The sequence below is a fragment of the Sorex araneus genome, chromosome 4 (genome assembly GCF_027595985.1).
Source record: "Sorex araneus isolate mSorAra2 chromosome 4, mSorAra2.pri, whole genome shotgun sequence".
Lineage (NCBI taxonomy): Eukaryota > Metazoa > Chordata > Mammalia > Eulipotyphla > Soricidae > Sorex > Sorex araneus.
The window spans coordinates 192,243,554-192,261,127 of NC_073305.1; the positions used below are offsets into that span (position 1 = coordinate 192,243,554).

The 17,574-nt window shown below is 51.8% G+C and overlaps 1 protein-coding gene across 1 annotated transcript in view; it reads right to left on the bottom strand.

Annotated features, from left to right (window-relative positions):
* GNA12 (G protein subunit alpha 12) overlaps window positions 1-12,097 on the bottom strand; it is a 47,393-nt gene extending 35,296 nt beyond the window's left edge. The window contains exon 1 of the mRNA XM_055135140.1: window positions 11,751-12,097. Coding sequence (XP_054991115.1) covers window positions 11,751-12,050 — 300 coding nt within the window. The 5' untranslated portion in view covers window positions 12,051-12,097. The remainder of the gene's footprint in view (window positions 1-11,750) is intronic.
* Window positions 12,098-17,574: the final 5,477 nt, after the last annotated feature.

Sequence of the window (17,574 nt, forward strand, 5' to 3'; positions counted from 1 at the left end):
CTGCACAAAGCAGCCCAAATAAATAGTAGGCAAAGGTCCAAGCCACACCGGAGAGCACAGATGGCTGATAAGCAAACAAAAGCTCAACAGTGTGTCATTAACAAATCACAAATCAGAACAGGGAGACACTGTGCCACCACTCCCAGAACACCCAATTCCGGAACATTCCAGAACACTGGCCACCCCAAAGGCTGGGGACACATGGGGCACCCTGCACTCTCAGGACTGCTGGTGGGCAAATGACAGGGCACTGCTACACCGCAAGCCAGACTGCTGGTTTCTTACTCTCAACACTCGACCCAGCAACCCTGCTTTCGGGTACGGACCTAAAGGAACCGAGAACTACTCTCCTCATTAAACCCTGCGTGGATGTTTATGGCAGTTTGATTCATCACTGCAAGGACTTGGGAGCAAACAGCGTGTCCAGAATGTCCGTCAAGATGTAAATGGATAAACTGACTACGGTCTGTTGGACAAAGCATGCAATTCTGTGGTAAGCCCAGGGAATTGTCAAACCGTGGAGAGGCAGGGAGGGACCCTGCGTGTACAGAGCCGAGTAAGAACTAATCTGGAAAGGTGACTTCCGGCCCACTTCCAGGTGCTTGGCAGCCGAAACAGGCATGCCAACAGGGAAGTGCTGGCCATGGAGGCAGAGACACGGGAGTGGGGAAAATTGTCAGATTCACACACAGTGAACCTAACTGTTCACTACAGACTTGAGTGACTGATTATATCTCAATGTTGGTGCATCAACTGGAACAAACAGGAAAACTCTGCTGGGGGAGGGGGTAGAGAAAGTGGGAAGTCTTTAGCTTGGTTTTTGTCAAACTGACTACATGAAAACAATTAAAAAATAAAGCAATTATGGGCCAGAGCAACAGTACAGGGGGTAGGGCATTTGCTTTGCATGCTTTAGTCTTGGGTTTAATCCCCGGCATCCCATATGGTCCCCTGAGCACCACTAAAAGTGATCCCTGAGTGCAGAGCCAGGAGTAAGCCCTGAATACAACCCGATATGGCCCCCCAAATTAAACAAAAAGTAATTAATAAATAGCGCACAACACTACGTGTACAAACTGTAGTGAAAGAAACTGGGCACCCAACAATACAAGCTTAGGATTCTATTTCTTTGGATCTCCAGACAGACACACTCATAGGGACAAAGAAAAGATGTGACTACTGGGGCAGGATACTGGAGTTACTCTGTCTAACGAGAAGAGTAAGACGCGTGGGAACCAGACCAGGGGCTGGTGTATGTACAACACTGAGCATGTGTTAAGCATCATGCAGGCAGCAATGGTATGTGGAGTCTACCCAGAGCAGAGAAAACCCGAAAGGCTGTGTGGAAGCCACTCTCCCTAATCGAGGGGGTCTGGGTATCGCACATCTGGGTTTCAAGCACCCAAGCCAGAACACTGGCCCTCAGCAGATGACAGAGGAACTGGAGGTGTTGTGTGGGGAGTAAGGGGTGAGCTGGGAGCTGTGTATGGGGACAAGTGCTCTGTTGTCAGGTTTTTAGGGTGGACATGTGGAAGGCAGTGGCTCACTTAGCTGAGGGGCAGAGTGGAATGAGGGTCACGAACATGTGGCAGCGCCCAGGATGCAGACATACGAGAGTCTGGAGGTGAAGGGGACATCAAGGCCGTGTTCTCTCCATGGGCCATCCTAGATGGACTGTACAACAATGGCTTTTTCTTGGGCACATGAATAATGCCTCAGCCTGAGATCATACCAGCTCTTATCCATATCCTTGTCTTTTTGTGATGCATTTTTACTGTTCTTCAAATAGTGTACAGATGTCAACAGTCCATCTTTCCCCTCTGTCAGTGAGACTCTGGGAAACAGCCACCTTGGCTGAAACTGGCCACCCCTGGAGGTTCTCCGAGGGCTCCACAGTGCCAGAGACAAAGTCTCCTCATCTCTCCATTCCTGCTGCTCCTCCCCACCCCACCCCCCACACTATTCTGCAGTTTTAGAATTGGGAGTTGGGAATCCATTTACTTGGTTCTGGCCAGTACTATTCTGCCTGCACCAAGGCAGTGTCATAATACTCTGATATTTCTCCTGACAATGGGCCCAAATAGAAGCACAGTAGGTGCTAGCTGCGACCACCACATGACCTTATGCTATTCAGACCTTATAACTTTCTGTCGAGTTCCAAGATTGCCAAGCCAAGGGCTTCATTAGGACTTTGGATTTGTAGGCTGGTGGTTCTACACTAGGAGCTCCTCCTCGCAAAAACAACTCTTTGGTATGTCATGGCCCTCACCGTCCAGGTTCCCTCCACTTCCAGGCTCCCAGCCGCTGGGACGGGCATTTCTCTGGACGAGGAAGCACGGGTACTCACCTTCCTCTGCACGATGGCCACAATGGGCACTGACGCTTGTGAGGGAGTCTAAATTCACTGCTTGTGCTCACTTCTAGAAGCCTGTTCTCCAGAGCAGCACTGAGTAGCTGGGGTCCAGCTCGTTCCCATCTGAAAACAGACTATCTCTGGGATGGGGGACAGGGTCCAGATCAGCAGTCACGTTTCAGACCCACAGGTAAGATGGTGACAGATCAATGCCAGAACCATGGGGAAAAGGGGTCACATTCAAGGAAATCAACCACCTGAGCACTGACTTCAGGTATATTTATCATCTATATCTGATTATAAAAACATGGAACAGTTTCCAAAGATTCAATTCAAGAACCAAATCTGTTAATCTACTTCAAAGATATCTACTTTGAAAACATTTTTTCTCTTTCTCTCTGGCCACACCCAATGGTGTTCAGGGGTTACTACCAGCAGGGCTCAGGGGTCAATATGTGGTGCTGGGGACTGAACCTAGGTCGGTCTCGTGCCAAACACCCTCTCCACTGTGCTGTCACTTCAGCCTCTGAACAGTCTCCTACCTGTGAAGAAGAAAACAATAGGCTTTTTTGGTAGGGGCCATCAGGGTCATAGCCAGAAGTGCAAAGGGGCAAGGCAGCACTGGGGGTCATACTCTGGGCCTCACATCTGCTAGACCTGGGCTCCACCAGGTGACTTATCGCCCCAGTCCTAATACTTTCCTTTTTGAAAAAATATATTAATTTTTAGAGATTTCCTCCCCTTTTTTTGAATCACTGTGAGATACACACACAGTAACAAAGTTATGCTAATCACAGGAGCTGCAAAATGAAACCCACAGGTAGGAGACTGCCAGCACAGACGAGCAATGGCCTCTCTGCTTTCATCAAATACTAAATTCAACATAGAACTACAAGCCAGTCACCAAGGGACAAGTCTCCAGATGATGCCAGTGAGGCACCAGGTCCTGAGGCCAGCTTCTATGGGGATGTGTGCTCTGAGGACATCTCTAGCTAGGCTGTCACTTCTGTGGGCTCCAGAGCCCCTCACCCCACACACCACACCAGAACATCAGTGCGAGTGTCCGAAGAGTACCAGCTCGCTCCCAGAACAGCGACAGACACACCACAGTACAGCAGTAGAGCCATGAGACAGCCCCCACCCTACCACCACCCAATTCGGTAAAACCATCCACAAGGAATCCTGAAAGCTGCAGGGGAAGGGCGGCTGCGCTGGCTAGTGAGGTGCTTGTGTATGTGTGTATGAGAAGGTCAGTTTGAGGGTGTGCGTGCACGATGCATACATGAATATGTGTATGTGTGTGTGCATATGTAGGGGGAAGGCAGGTGTGAGGGTGTGCGTGTGTGTGTGTGTGTGTAGGGGAAGGGCGGGTGTGAAGGTGTGTGTGTGTGTATGTGTGTACACATGCTCAAGTGAAGGGTTCCTTCAATGTCTGGAAAAAAGATGTTTTTGCTTTTTTTTTTTTTTTTTTGTCATTAGAAAAGAACCAAACTTGTGGGGCTAGGAAAAGAGGAAACTAGTTTCCTCAAAGGTGAGCTGCCAGCAGGGCCATGGAAGCAGATGCTTCTATCAAGTCTCAGGGCATGTGGCACCTCTGCCCCACACAGCCCAAAGCCATACACACTGCAGGGCACACCCCCAGCATATACTGTAAGCAGATGTGGGTGGGTCAGCAGCAGTGCGTGGGTAAGAAAATACATCTTGGCAAAGTGGAAAGTCTTAAAGCTGTACAAACCACATTTTCTGACCATAATGGAGTCAAACTGGCAATCACTAACAGGAAAATCTCTAAACATCTGGTAACTACAACGTTAAATAACCCATGGGTCAGAGAGGACATCTCGAAAGTAAGTCCACAGGAAATCAGGGCTGGAGTGTCTGCCTTGCAGGTGTGTGTGTGTGTGTGTGTGTGTGTGGAGGGATCCAGTTGCAATTCTCACCACTGCATTGTCCTCCAGCACTGCCAGAGGTGAAATTCTCCCAAAAAATATACATGACACTGGATGAAAATGAAAACAAAATGTGTAAGAAATATGTGAAAACAGCTAAAGTGATACCGAGAGAAAAAGTTATGGAGTTTAAACTTAGGAGAGGAAAATTACAAATAATTTGTCTCTACCTCAAGAAACTATAAAGGAAGCAAAGAAAATGCAGTGCCAAATAAAGGAAGGACAATCAGCAGCACAGTCAATGGGACTAGAACTAAAATAATAAAGATTAATCATAAAAATGAATTAAATAACACTGGTTCTTTAGAGGAAAATTAATCAGTAGAACTAAACCTCGAGGAAGACTGACAAAAAAGGCCAATGTTGTGTGGTAGGAGTGGGAAGCAGCTAGTCAATAAGAGTATTGGAAGTTCTGGTCTTGCAGAAGGAAGTGTAGGATAACAGTGGTTTGTCCTTCCTCCCTTGCCACAATGAGTTTAGGTTTAAGTACTCTGGAGACACTCCCCTCCCTTTGTTTATCTGTAAACTCTTCTCTACACCCTCCTTCCCAACCAGTTAATCACCTTTTCCCTAATCAGATTCTGTTATCTTGTAAGATCAGATCCATCTAAGGACTCTGAATTTGTATTTTAAGTTAGTGTCTTTTGCATAGTTTACCTTAGAGCAATGTCCTTTCTGTATGGACACAGGAAGACAGTTAATATTATGCTTTGTAACTTGGGAGTTGATTGACTCCAATAATATTTACTCCTGGGCATCTGCTTTCTTGACTCAGTTGCCCTTAGTTCCTAGCACCCCAAAAGCAGGGTCCCGACGAGGGATGGAATGGACCCAGGGCAAGCCTTGAGCTACCCTGGCATCAAAATGGGCCAGGCCAAAGCGCTACAATACTCAACTATTAGTTGAGGGCATGATCATGGACAATGCTATCATGATCCAAAGGTAATGACGAGACTAGGACTCTGCTGGGGTTAGAAAGATTAACCTGGCCTGAGGACTGTGGTCTGGAATGTATAGTGAGATATCCTCAGGAAGAACCATACTTTATATCTCTTGCTGTGCTCATATAGAATGACATTGCCAGAAATATTAGAAGTAGATTTACTACTTTGTAAGTGGATTACTAGCTGAGAAAAGGAGAAAGCGACAGAAACTTGTTTGGATCCCACCCTCGAATGGATCTCTTAGTAATCTCCTTAGATAAGGCTTTGTTAATCACCTAGAGAAATGGTCTTACCTCTCTTTGTTGATTGGTTAATGTTCAGATCCACCTTTGTGTTACCACCCTATGTGATTGCTATATAAACTAAGACTGTAGGAGAAGTAAGGGGGAAGAGACAGAAGTAGGAAGAACAGACAGAAGCATGGGGGAACACACAGAAGGATGGGAGAACATGAAGAAGCACAGGAGAAGACAGAAGCAGGGGAGACACAGAAGTGAGAGTGAGCGGGGCTTGGGAGAGAGAGAGAAGCAGAAGCACGCGTGAGGGAGAAGCAGAACAGGAACGGAGACTGGAATAAACTGCAACTGATACCGACCAGACTGGCACTCGTTCCTTCCTTCGCCTGCCCATCTCCATCAACCTCCCCGGGGTGGGGAAAGCGGCGTGAGACTACCGAACGTGGGCAGCGAGAGAGATAGAGCCCCGTAGCCCCTCTCTCTTTTGTGAACACACAGAAAGAAACAAAAAGGTGCATTCAGGGGGTTGGAGTAACAGTACCGTGGGTCAGGCTCTCTCCTTGCACGCAGCCCACCTGGGTTCATTCTCCTACATCCTATATGCCTGCCCCCCCCCATCCCCCAGCACCACCAGGAGTGATTCCTGAGTGCAGAGCCAGGGGTGATGCCTGAGAAACACCAGGTATGGCGCCAAAACCAAAAAGTAAAAGTGCATCTAGTGGGAAAGAAGAAACACACCTATTAGTAGATAACACAGTTGTCTGCATAGAAAATCCCAAGGAATAGATAAGTATTAGAACCATTTAGTATATTTAGAAAGAACATAACACACAGCATTGCCATGCACTGCCGTATGCTTACAATGAGCACATGGACACAAAGGATAAAAGCAGGGCCAGAGCAACAGGACAGCAGGGAGGGCATTTGCCTTGCACGCGGCCGACCCGCGTTTGATCCCCAGCATCCATCCCATATGTCCCCTGAGCACTGTCAGGAGTGACTCCTGAGTGCAGAGCCAGGAATAACCCCCGAGCATTGCCGGGTGTTACCCAAAAAGCCAAAAAAAAAAGGATAAAAGCAGGACAACATTCACGATGAGAGAAATTAGATTGTTAAGGATAAACAGTAAACAGCAAAACACATGTAGAATCTGTGTTCTAATAAGTGTACAATGCTGAGGAAAGACATCAAAGATGACCTAAATGAAAGAAGACAAACCAAGTTCATGGGTTAGAAGATTAAACAAAGCAGAGATGTCAATTTACCCCAGACTTATCTATTTTTTAAACACAACTGCTACTAAAGTCCCAGCAAGTCCTTTCATTGACACAGGCAGGAAATACCCCAAAGCACAGGTCCAACATTGCTAAGTAAAGGGGAAGAAGCGACTGTCTGATCTAAAGGATGATCTCAGAGCAAACATGACTGACACGTGTGAGATTGGCAGGAGAGATTTATCGTCAGTGTTAGACAATTATTAAAGTAGAATTAGTCCTTCACAATTGCCTGTTGCAAATACACACAGGAGAAAACATTTCAGAAGATAGTAAAAGGAGGTAAAGTGATATATGACAACCTTTCAGTAACAGTCTTATACAAAAGGTGAGTGTGTATGTGTGTGCGCACACACGTGTGGGGGGTAGGGGGAGATCTGCCAGGGAGGCAGGTATGGGGGTAAGGGGAAGGAAACTGGGGATACCGGTGGTGGGAAATGTACACTGGTGGAGGCTTACTGGGTGTTGAAATATTGTATGACTGAAACCTAATTATGAACAGCTTTGTAACCATGTCTCTCACAGTGATTTATAAAAATAAGAAAATAAGATAGTGTTGGAACAATATTCTATCCACAGGCAGGGAAAAGAGCCTTATCTCACCCTAAATCTTACACCTCAAACAAAAATAAACTCAGAATGGGGGTCAGATGACAAAACTTTCAGATACAAAAGTAGAAAAATAAAAAAAAAAAAATAGGAGAGGCTTGCTCTTCTGCCTACAGTCTGCCTTGAACATGAGTCTCGCTTGCTGGCTTATTCTCACTCTGGAGAAGCCTGTGTTCTCTCTTAATGAAGTACTTCACTTCACTCCCCTCACATCTTTCTCAAAAAAGTGTCAATACAAACTTTCTTGCTTCATCCTACAGTCCAAAAAAAAAAAAAAAAAGGAAATTTCTGGTATTCAAGGCTAGGCAAAGAGTTCTTGTCTTGATCCCAAAGAATGATCTACAAACAAAGGAACTGACCCCTGAACTGAACCCATCAGAATGAAAGATGTCTGTCCTCTAAAAGACAAGGTGTTGAGAGGGCAGACAGAATAGCTCCATGGGAGAAAAGAACTGCAAACCCAGTATCTGTCACTGGACTCATAACTAGAGACTAGTTATAAGGTCAGTGACCAAGCACCTGCCTCATACATGTGAGACCCTGGGTTCCACCTCCAGCATTACAAACTCAATAAAAATCAACAATCTAGTAGGACCAGAGAGATAGAGCTGGGGTTAAAGCTCTTGTCTTGGATCCCACCAGCCCCAGGATTCCAACTGTCCCGCACCACATATGGTCACTCCTAAGCAGAGAGCCAGGAATAGTCCCTGAGTACTCCTGGTTATGGCCCAAAACAAAACAAAAAAAGCAATCTAATCTGTCCCGAGAACATAAAAACACTAATTCAAACAGATATTTGCAGGGCCTGTGAGAGAGTTCAGCAGGTAAGGCACCTGTTTGCTTGCAGCAGACCCGTGCTCCATCCCCATTAGTGAGTCAGGTTCCTGCAGCCCCTCCAGGAAGGATTCCTGAGTGCAAAGCTGGGTGTGGCCCCAAAACAAAGAAACTAAGAGGATATACGTTCAGTATATCCACTTGTTGCAGTATTGTCTATAAAAGTCAAGATCACACCTAAGGACATGTAAGGGGATGAAGATGTGGCCCATCTGTGCAGCTGAGTACCATCCAGCTGGTATTCAAGGAGGAGTGTCTTTTACTATGAAATGGCTGGGACGGGAGAGAAGCACACTAAGTGAAATAAGTCAGAAGGAGAGAGACAAATACCGGATGACCTCACTCATAGGTGGGATGCAGGGAAACAAAGCAAGGGAAGAGACACTGTCCAACAAAAACAAAGCCTTAGGGTCTGAGCATAGACCTGCAGCTGCCTAGGGGTGTGGGGTGGGCAGGGAGTGGCTGAAAGAGCCAGGGTCAGACAGGCTGTAGGGAGAGGTCAGCACTTTGCTGGTGGGTGTGGTGTAACACTACACCCCCCCCCCAACAGAAACAATGACAGGCCATTGGTTACCTCAACCAAAAAATAAATAAATCAAAACACAGCAAACAGCCTATTAGAAAGCAGGCGGAGACAGCCATTGACAACGATATAGAGAAGACAAGTGCAGGAGCAGGAGTTAGTTGAACAGCAGAGAGGCTGCACACCACACACCTCAGGGCAGTTGAGAAAAGCAGGCCTACGGCAGCTGGATCCCTGATCCTGCATGCACAGTGCTGGGGAGAATGTGCAATGGTGTGGCCACTCTGGAAACAACTTTTGTTATTTCGGGCCAATTTTTTTTGCTTTTTGGATCACACCCGATGATGCACAGGGGTCACTCCTGGCTCTGCACTCAGGAGTTACCCCTGGCGGTGCTCAGGGGACCATATGGGATGCTGGGAATTGAACCCAGGTCAGCCGCGTGCAAGACAAATGCCCTACCCACTGTGCTATTGCTCCAGCCTCATTCGGGTCAATTCTTATAAAACCAAATGTGCACAGGGAAGGAGAGAGCACAATGGGTAGGGAACTTGCCTTGCATGCGGCTGACCTGGGTTCCATCTCTCGCACCCCATTGGTGGGCCAGTCCCTTGAGCCCCACCAGGAATGATCCGAGTGCAGAGCCATGTCAGCCCTGAGCAAAGCTGGATGTGGCCCCCAAACATGCAATTCCCATATAACCAACCAACAGTACTCTCGAGCCTTTTCCCAGATGTATGAACAGGCAGGTTCATACAAAAGCACGCACATAACAGGCAGATGTGGGAAAGCCCTGGATGTCCTCTGACAGGTGACGGTGACAGTTCACTTCACTATAGGAGATTTGTGGCACAGGCACTCCTCAGCAATGAAATGGTACAAGCAATTGATTACTCTTAGAGGCAACACTTGGTAAATCTCCACGGAATTAAGCTGAGTGACTTATTTTTGGGGAGTTGACATCTGGCAATATTCAGGGCTTACTCCTGGTTTAGCACTTAAGATCACTCCTGGTGGGGTTAGGGGACCATATGGTGCCAGGGATGAAACTTGGGTCAATCATGTGCAAGGCAAGTGCCCTACCTGGGGTACTATAGCTCTGGCCCCAACAAAAGCCAGTTTTAAGAAACTACATTCTACAGGATGTCATAACTAAATATTCTTCACTGTATCATTGTCATCCCGTTGTTCATCAATTTGCTCGAGCAGGCACCAGTAATGCTCCTTCGTCCCAGCCCTGAGATTTTAGCAGCCTCTCCTTACTTGTCCTTCCAAACGGTATTGAAGGCTCTTTCAGGGTCAGGGGAATGAGACCTGTTATTGTTACTGTATTTGGCATCTCGAATACACCACGGGGAGCTTGCCAGGCTCTGCTGAAATATTCTTTTTTTTTTTTTTTTTTTTTTGCTTTTTGGGTCACACCTGGCGATGCACAGGGGTTACTCCTGGCTCTGCACTCAGGAATTACCCCTGGCTGTGCTCAGGGGACCATATGGGATGCTGGGATTTGAACCCGGGTTGGCCGCGTGCAAGGCAAACGCCCTACCCGCTGTGCTATCTCTCCAGCCCCTCTGCTGAAATATTCTTAAAAAAAAAAACAAAAAAAAAAACAATGTGGGGCCAATGAGATAGCACAGGGGTCAAGGTGCTTGCCTTGTAAGCAGCTGACCCCAGACCAACATGGTCTACTGAGCACAGAGTGGGGAGCAACTAGAGCATCCCACCCTCTTCCCAAGAGACAACCAAACCATGGTCTTGGAGAACACACAGTCCCAGCAGGCTCAGGGAGGGGAGTGGGGAGAAGCCCTGAAGCACCCGTGAGTGAGCAACCGAAGTGCTGGAAACGCTCTTCGCACACTGCCTCCAAATCTAGATTTCGCTGCGGGGTGGGGGGTGGGGGTGGTGGTGAGGAAACTGCGCGCAGGGGGCCTGGGATCTGCGTTTACAACTCACTAGCGCATGAGACGTCACAATGATCTCAGAATCAACGGAGAAGAGAAAAAGACCAGGCTCGGTTCCCAGTTTTTGGTTCCCACGTGCTGGTCAGGTCACTGATCTCAGTGGACTTGAAACCGAAGCCTCAGGCCCCCGCACTCCCAGCCTCCGGGATTTTAAAAGTTTTCCATGTCCCCTTCGCCTAAGCCGGGCAGCACCAGCCGGGCCTTGTGGAAGGCCGTGTGCAGGAGTGTGTGGCACGGGCACACAAGCCACCGGGTGCTTGATAAACAGGGACCCCAGATCCAGACCCAGACATCAGCGTGCCCACACTGCGGCCCCCGGTCTGCCACGCCAGTCTCGCGGCCCGCGACTCTCCCAGCATCTTCCCACCTGACCTGTCCAGACAAAGACGGCGGCGGGTGCTGATGAAGTCACGGCAGCCAGAAGGGGGTTAGTAGGAAGTCGCCACTAGTGAGAAAGCTGGGGAGGAAGCGAGGGCCCTCGGGAACGCATCTTTCTTCTTTCGATAAGGAAGCCAGTAAAAGGGAATGTTTACATGCCGGGGGAAAAGTAAGACCGCGTCTTCTAGAACTACTCCGGGCCCCGACTTAGCTTAAGGCTTGATGTTTCTAAACGTTTTCCTGCCCCCCCCCCCCCCGGCTGAGCGGCGCTGGGAGCGAGCCAGGCCCGACTCTGCCCGCCGACCCGCTGCTCCGGGGGTCCCGGCACGCGGCGGCCGGGCGGGGCCGGCGGCCGGCAGATGCCCCTGCCCGGGCCGGCGGGCTGAATCACGGCACCGGCCTTTCAGGTCTCGGGAGTCGGGGCCGGGCTGACTCACGGCGCTCCGGGCGCGAGCAGGGGAGAGACGTCCTCTCCCGCAGCGCCGCCTCACCCGCGGGTCCTCACAGAGCCCCCGGCGCGGCCGACGCTCCGGGCGGGGGTCGGTGCCTGGGCGGGGCCGGGGCGCCGGGCCCGGCCGGACGCCGGCCCGAGCCCGCAGCCGCGCGGCCCGCCCGGTTCGGCCGAGGCGCGGCCGGGCCCCCGTGCCCGCAGGGCCCGCACCTGCGCCAGGTGCGCCGCCGCCCCGCACCTTGAGGATGTTGTCGAAGATGGTGTCGCGGAACTCGAGCAGCGCCTTCTGGTCGAACTCGCGGCCGTGGATGATGCGCATCTGCTTGAGGAACGTGGACTTGCCGCTCTCGCCCGCGCCCAGCAGCAGGATCTTGACGAGGCGCCGCACGGCGCGCCGCTCCCGCGCCAGCCCCGCGTCGATGTCGCGGCTGCGCCTCCGCGCCTCGCGCTCCGCGTCGCGGGCCCCGCCGGCCGCCCGGCGCTCGCGGGCCTCGGCCGGCAGCAGGCAGCGGCTCAGCGTCCGCACCACCCCGGACATGGCCGCTCAGGCCGCCGCCGCCGCCGCGCCGCGCCGCCGCCCGCGCGCCATGGACCCCGCCGCGGCGACGCGACGCGACGCGAGCCCCGCGCGGCCCCGGCCGCTCCCTCAGGCCGCTGCCGCCGCCGCCGCCGCCGCCGCCGCCCGAGGCCGCAGGCCGCGCGCTCCCGGCCTCCGCTCGGGCGCGCGGGGGCGGGGCGGCACCGCCCGCGACGCGCGGATTGGCTCGGTCGCCGTCTGTCCGGCCGCGTCACGCTTCCCATTGGCCGACGGCGCGCCGGGAGGCGGGCCTCCCCGCTCCCTCGGGGCGGGGCGGGCTCTGAGCGAGGCGGGCCCTTTGGGGTGGGGGCGCCTCTCATTGGGCGTCGGGGCCGGGTGTCCTTTCTTTCAGAATGAAAGGGAGGCGGGGCCGCGGCGGAGGCGGAGCGGCCGTCTGCCGAGGAAGCTCCTCATTGCTCGAGGGCCACGTCGCTCCTGGAGGACGGTCCTGCGGTTGGCAGTTCCCTCAGACGGGGCGGGACCAGAAGTGCCAGGTGGACAGAAAGAGTCGCCCGGGGTTACCCGGACGGGGTCGACCCGGGAGGGCTGCGGGCTAGCCGAATGGCCCCCGCTGTTGCCCGACGCTGGGAAACGCGGTCAGGGACGTGGGAGCGGGAGGGACCGGCCGCCCATCTCGGATGTACAGAGAAAAGCAGTCCCGGAGCCATTTTCCTTCCCGAAGCCCTGGAGGGAGACGGATCTGACACGCATCTCCCCCGGGCTGCTCTCCGCGGGCTGCCTGAGCACCGAACTCACCTCAGCACCCAGGCCTGCAGTCACGCCCCTCACTAGTAACAGACTATAACGACCCCTCCCCCGACCCCCCATTGTTAGTTCTGTTTCCTCGTCTGTAAAAGCCTGAGGAGAGAGGCTCACTTTCCTCACATCTGCCGTGAGCGCCCCCCCTCCCCGCGAGCTCAGGTGGCTCTTAATCCCCAGGTGAGCAGGATTTGGGAACCAAAAAGTCTGTAAACGATAAAGCCAGACATTCAAACGTGTCAAGAGTTTACTTGAGCAAAAAATAAGAAAAAAGTGCTTCTAGCTGAAGTGCTAAACAGGAGGTCGCTTGGCAGAGGGAGACCCTGAGAGGCCTGGAGAGAGTGAGGACTGGAAGAAAAGGATGCGCTGCTGCAGCTGGACACCTTCCCGCTCTGGCGAGGGCCCTGCTCACTCTGTTTCTGGGCCACCGCCTGTGCGTTGTCAGACCCTACCCGGGTCTCCTCAGCCTGAGGGCCTTGTGATTAGTCAATGTAACAGGTCTTAAGGTTTTCTCAGCCAAGCCCTCCCACTCCCAAGGGGGAGTTACTATAAAGAGAAGGTGCCAGTCCAAGTCCTGTACACGGCAGCCAGGACCCGTGCTCGCTCCCAGCTCCCACCCTAGAGGTAATGACAAGAAGACAACGCAGGACGCCACCTCCATTCTGCTCTCAGGCATTCTTTGCACAACCCAGAGAGCACTGGTCTGGCGACTTCCTGGACTGGGGAAGGGGTAGCCCCTGGACAGAGAATGCTCTGGGCAACTCAGGAGCCTGGGTACTGTAGCCCAGCGGGCCTCGCTTCTGAGTTTCTGTGGGCACTTCCACTGCCAGGCGTCCGCTCTGATCTGCACTCCCAGCTGGGCATGCCCTTGATGGCGGCTACACACTGTCGTGAACAGGCTGAGTTCTGTGCATCACAAGTGGCCATATATGACTGAAATGTAATTATGAAAGTTTGTAACTATCTCACGGTGATCCAATAAAATTTATTCCACTGTCCACTGTCATCTCATTGCTCATCGATTTGCTCGAGTGGGCACCATTAATGTCGCCACTGTAAGACTTGTTGTTACTGTTTTTGGCATATCAAATACACCACGGGTAGCTTGCCAGGCTCTGCCATGTGGGAGAGATACTCTCGGTAGCTTGCCCAGCTCTTGAGAGGGGAAGAGGAATCTAACCTGGGTCAGCTGCGTGCAAGACAAACGCCCTACCTGCTGTGCTATCACTCCAGCCCAATAAAATTTACAACAGGCATCATAAAATTATCAGCCCAAAATATTTTAAAAAATTAATTAAAATAAAACTGTATCATGCCTTGCATGGTGGTCAGCAGCTGTAACATGCCTACTCTCTGCTCCCCACTTGCCCTCTTCAATGCAGCAGGGAGGGGCACATGGAGATTATCAGAACAGAAGAATCCAGGTCCCAGGAAACTCATATAACCTGTCAGGGGAAGTGCAGCTAGGAAGTTGCAGAAACTTGCTGGAAACCCGAGCTAGCAGGCGCCTGGGAAAGGGCCCAGGAGAATTTGCTGTGCCCGCTGGAGCCAGTCACACGGCCCCTCTAAGACTTGCCCTCTTCCTCTGCCAGGATGCATAGGGACTGTGCTCTGCATCCGCCAACACAAGCCCCGGCACAGGGCAGGCATGTGGCCATTTCTAACTTTGGGGTTTAGGTAAATAGCACGATGATGAAAGAATGATATTCAAGACCTGGGGAAAGGCCAGCTTAACCAGGTGCAGGCGGAGCCGCAGAGATCCACTGGCACACAGCAGGGGGTGATCCTGAGCTTTACAAGCTGGCACGGTAGGGGTGTGGGGGGCGAGGGCTGGGCCTTAGAGGGGCCTCCTGACTGGAGTTTGTGGAAAGGGAACAGCCTTTCCTTATGGGGTGTGCAGGGGCATGGACCTTGCTCAGCCCAGAGTGTGCCGGCCTCTGGGTGCTCCCTGTGGGGCTTCTCTACTCTGGGTGGCAGGAGGCAAGAGGGCACCAGCCTGTCAGCTGCCACATCGGGACTTCCTCTCAGCATTTTCCTGGGACCTCATCTCTTGTCACCCCCAAAGGGCCTGAAAGCACTCCCTGAAAGCCCGAGAGATCTACACTGGCAAAGGAAAAACTCAACAGGCTTCAGGAAGCCTAAGTGCAGAGAGACAATGGTATAGCAAGATGTCTCAGCCGGTGAAAACAGATGAGAGTTTTACACCAACAGTATTACCACTGCCATCACTGCTCTACCTTCACTACCACCATCACCATCACCACCATCATCAGCACGATTGCTGTCATCACCATCACCACGTCACCACGACCTTCACTACTGTCACCACTGCCTCCACCACCACAGGTACCCCAACACCCCTCCATTACCATCACCTGTACCCCCACCAGCACTGCCACGTCACCTCAACTATTGTCACCATCATCACCTTCTGTAATAGTCATTGTCATCCTACCTTGGAGAATTGGTAGTGTAAAAGACATTTTACAACAACAAATGATGCTTGTGGAAAGTTTTTAGTACAAGAGAGAATTGAGAACTGTTGAAGACAAAAGGAGAAAACTAGAAGAGAAAAAGAAAGAAATAGCTCAGAACTCAGAGGAAAAATGCATTAAAAACCAGAAATTCTGAGTCAAGGATGGGAGAGTGACTTGAGAGTGCTATGAGCTCCCAAAGGAGAGGCGAGAAGAGGGAGACTAGTTTCCCCCTTTCATAGTGAAGGAGATCAAACCCTCAGAGCGAAATCTGCATAAACTGTCCGAAACTAGTTGGACATTTCTGAAAGAGCCCCAAGCTGAGGAGGCCCTGTGAGACAAGTCCCCGGCAGAAGCTGACATCGGGGAGAGAGCAGTTATCCATCCTGAGAGTGTTTGCTAGCCTTTGTAAAGCCCCCTGCACACCCCTCTTCTCCTGGCTATAGGTGAGGGACTGCAGATGAAATGGAAGACCACCTACGGTAGGAATCTGATGGACCAGCACAGACACGTAGCCCCAAAGGCCTAGGCCTTTGGTGACAGCGTGGAGAGTAAAATCAGCAGGGTGGACAGCAGTCTCAGCAAGGGAAGCTCCAGGGAAAGAGAGTGTCACCAAACACAGGATACTACAGGCATTATAAACAAAAATCAACCCAAACACAGGCCGCAGAATCACACTCAAAATCTGAGACATAGAGCCAGAGGAATAGTACAGCAGGTTAAGTGCTTGTCTGGCATGTGGGGGACCCAGGTTTTATCTCCGGCACTATGTAGGGTGCCCCACCCACTTCAGCCTGCAGGGTCAGACTGGTGGGGCCCTGCAGGGTCAGACTGGTGGGGCCCTGCAGGGTCAGACTGGTGGGGCCCAGGCTCATTTCCACCGTGCATGTCTGTGGGGGCACCAATGCCAACAAGCAGTGCTTGGGTGCGAATGGGCTGTCTGACAGGGCGTCTAGTTCTGAGGTCACTGACGCAGCAACACAGCCGCACACCTCCCTCTCTGCCTGCAGCCAGCCCTGGAAGGAAATCCAGGCTTTCCAGAACACATACTGCGCATCCCAGGGCTTTGTGTAAAGGCACACGGCCTGGAGGAGACTCCTTTACTGCACATCACTGCCAAGTCTGCAGGGGATCACTCAGAAATCTCCCCATCGAAGGGAAGGTATGGGGAGAGGGCCTGCGGTCATTCTCCCCAAACTCTACAGGTTGCCCAGCCCTGAGGGTCCTTTGCACCCCGAGGGGTCTGCACAGAGGGAAGGCTTCTGAGTCCTTGGCCTCCAGCAATCGAATTCAGTTACTCCCAAGAACTCAGAACCCTGCACTAATCTCTCTGCACCTGGTGAGGGGGTGCTGGAATAATGGACCTGAGATCCGGCCACAAGATTGAACTCATTGGAGATTCCTCGAGAAAATGAGTGTAAAGTCCCCAGAAGAATGGCGGGCGCCAACTCAGGTCTCCACAGAGGCGAGTTATGGTCATGGTCACTACCTTCCTGTTACACACCATAAAACGGGCTCTCAGCAACACACAGACTCTCTTCCAAAATCAGAAGCTGAGGAAGACGCAGAAGCAAATCTTTTTTTTTTTTTCTTTTTTGGGACTCACCCAGCAATTTTTTTTTTCTATTTGAAAAAAAAAAAGCACCCAGCAATGCTCAGGAATCACTCCTGGCTTTGCACTCAGGAATTATTCCTGTTGGTGTTTGAGGACCACATGGGATACCAGGGATTGAACCCGGGTCAGTCGGCGTGCAAGGCAAATGCCCTACGCACTGTGCTATTGCTCCAGCCCCAGAAGCAAATCTTCATGTGAACGTGTGTCTCATGGGGCTGCCCTTGTGCGAGGCAAAGACGAGGGTCTGTCCCTCTCTCCTCCACGTCCCTCCTCCTGTCCTCTCCAGACAGCAGCAGGCTGTGCCCACCCGGGGCCCATGGGCCCAGCTCTCTGTGTGCCCAGGAAACCATCGCCCTCTGCTCCCCCAGCCTTTCACCCTCCCGAGCAGGAGCCTAGACAGCACTTCCTCAAGATGCCTTTCGAACCCCCAGCTTCCCACCGCCCCGCACCCCGCTCTAGGCGCAGTTCTCATGGCCTCGGCCCCAGTGCCCTGAGCATTTTCCTTCCTAGTATTTATCACCCTTATAATTATTCATGTAATTACATGTTGAGTGTCTGTCTTTCCAGCTACATCCATGAGGCAAGGCCTGCATTTAACTATGCGGGCCGAAGTCCGCGTGTGGACACATAGTGGGGA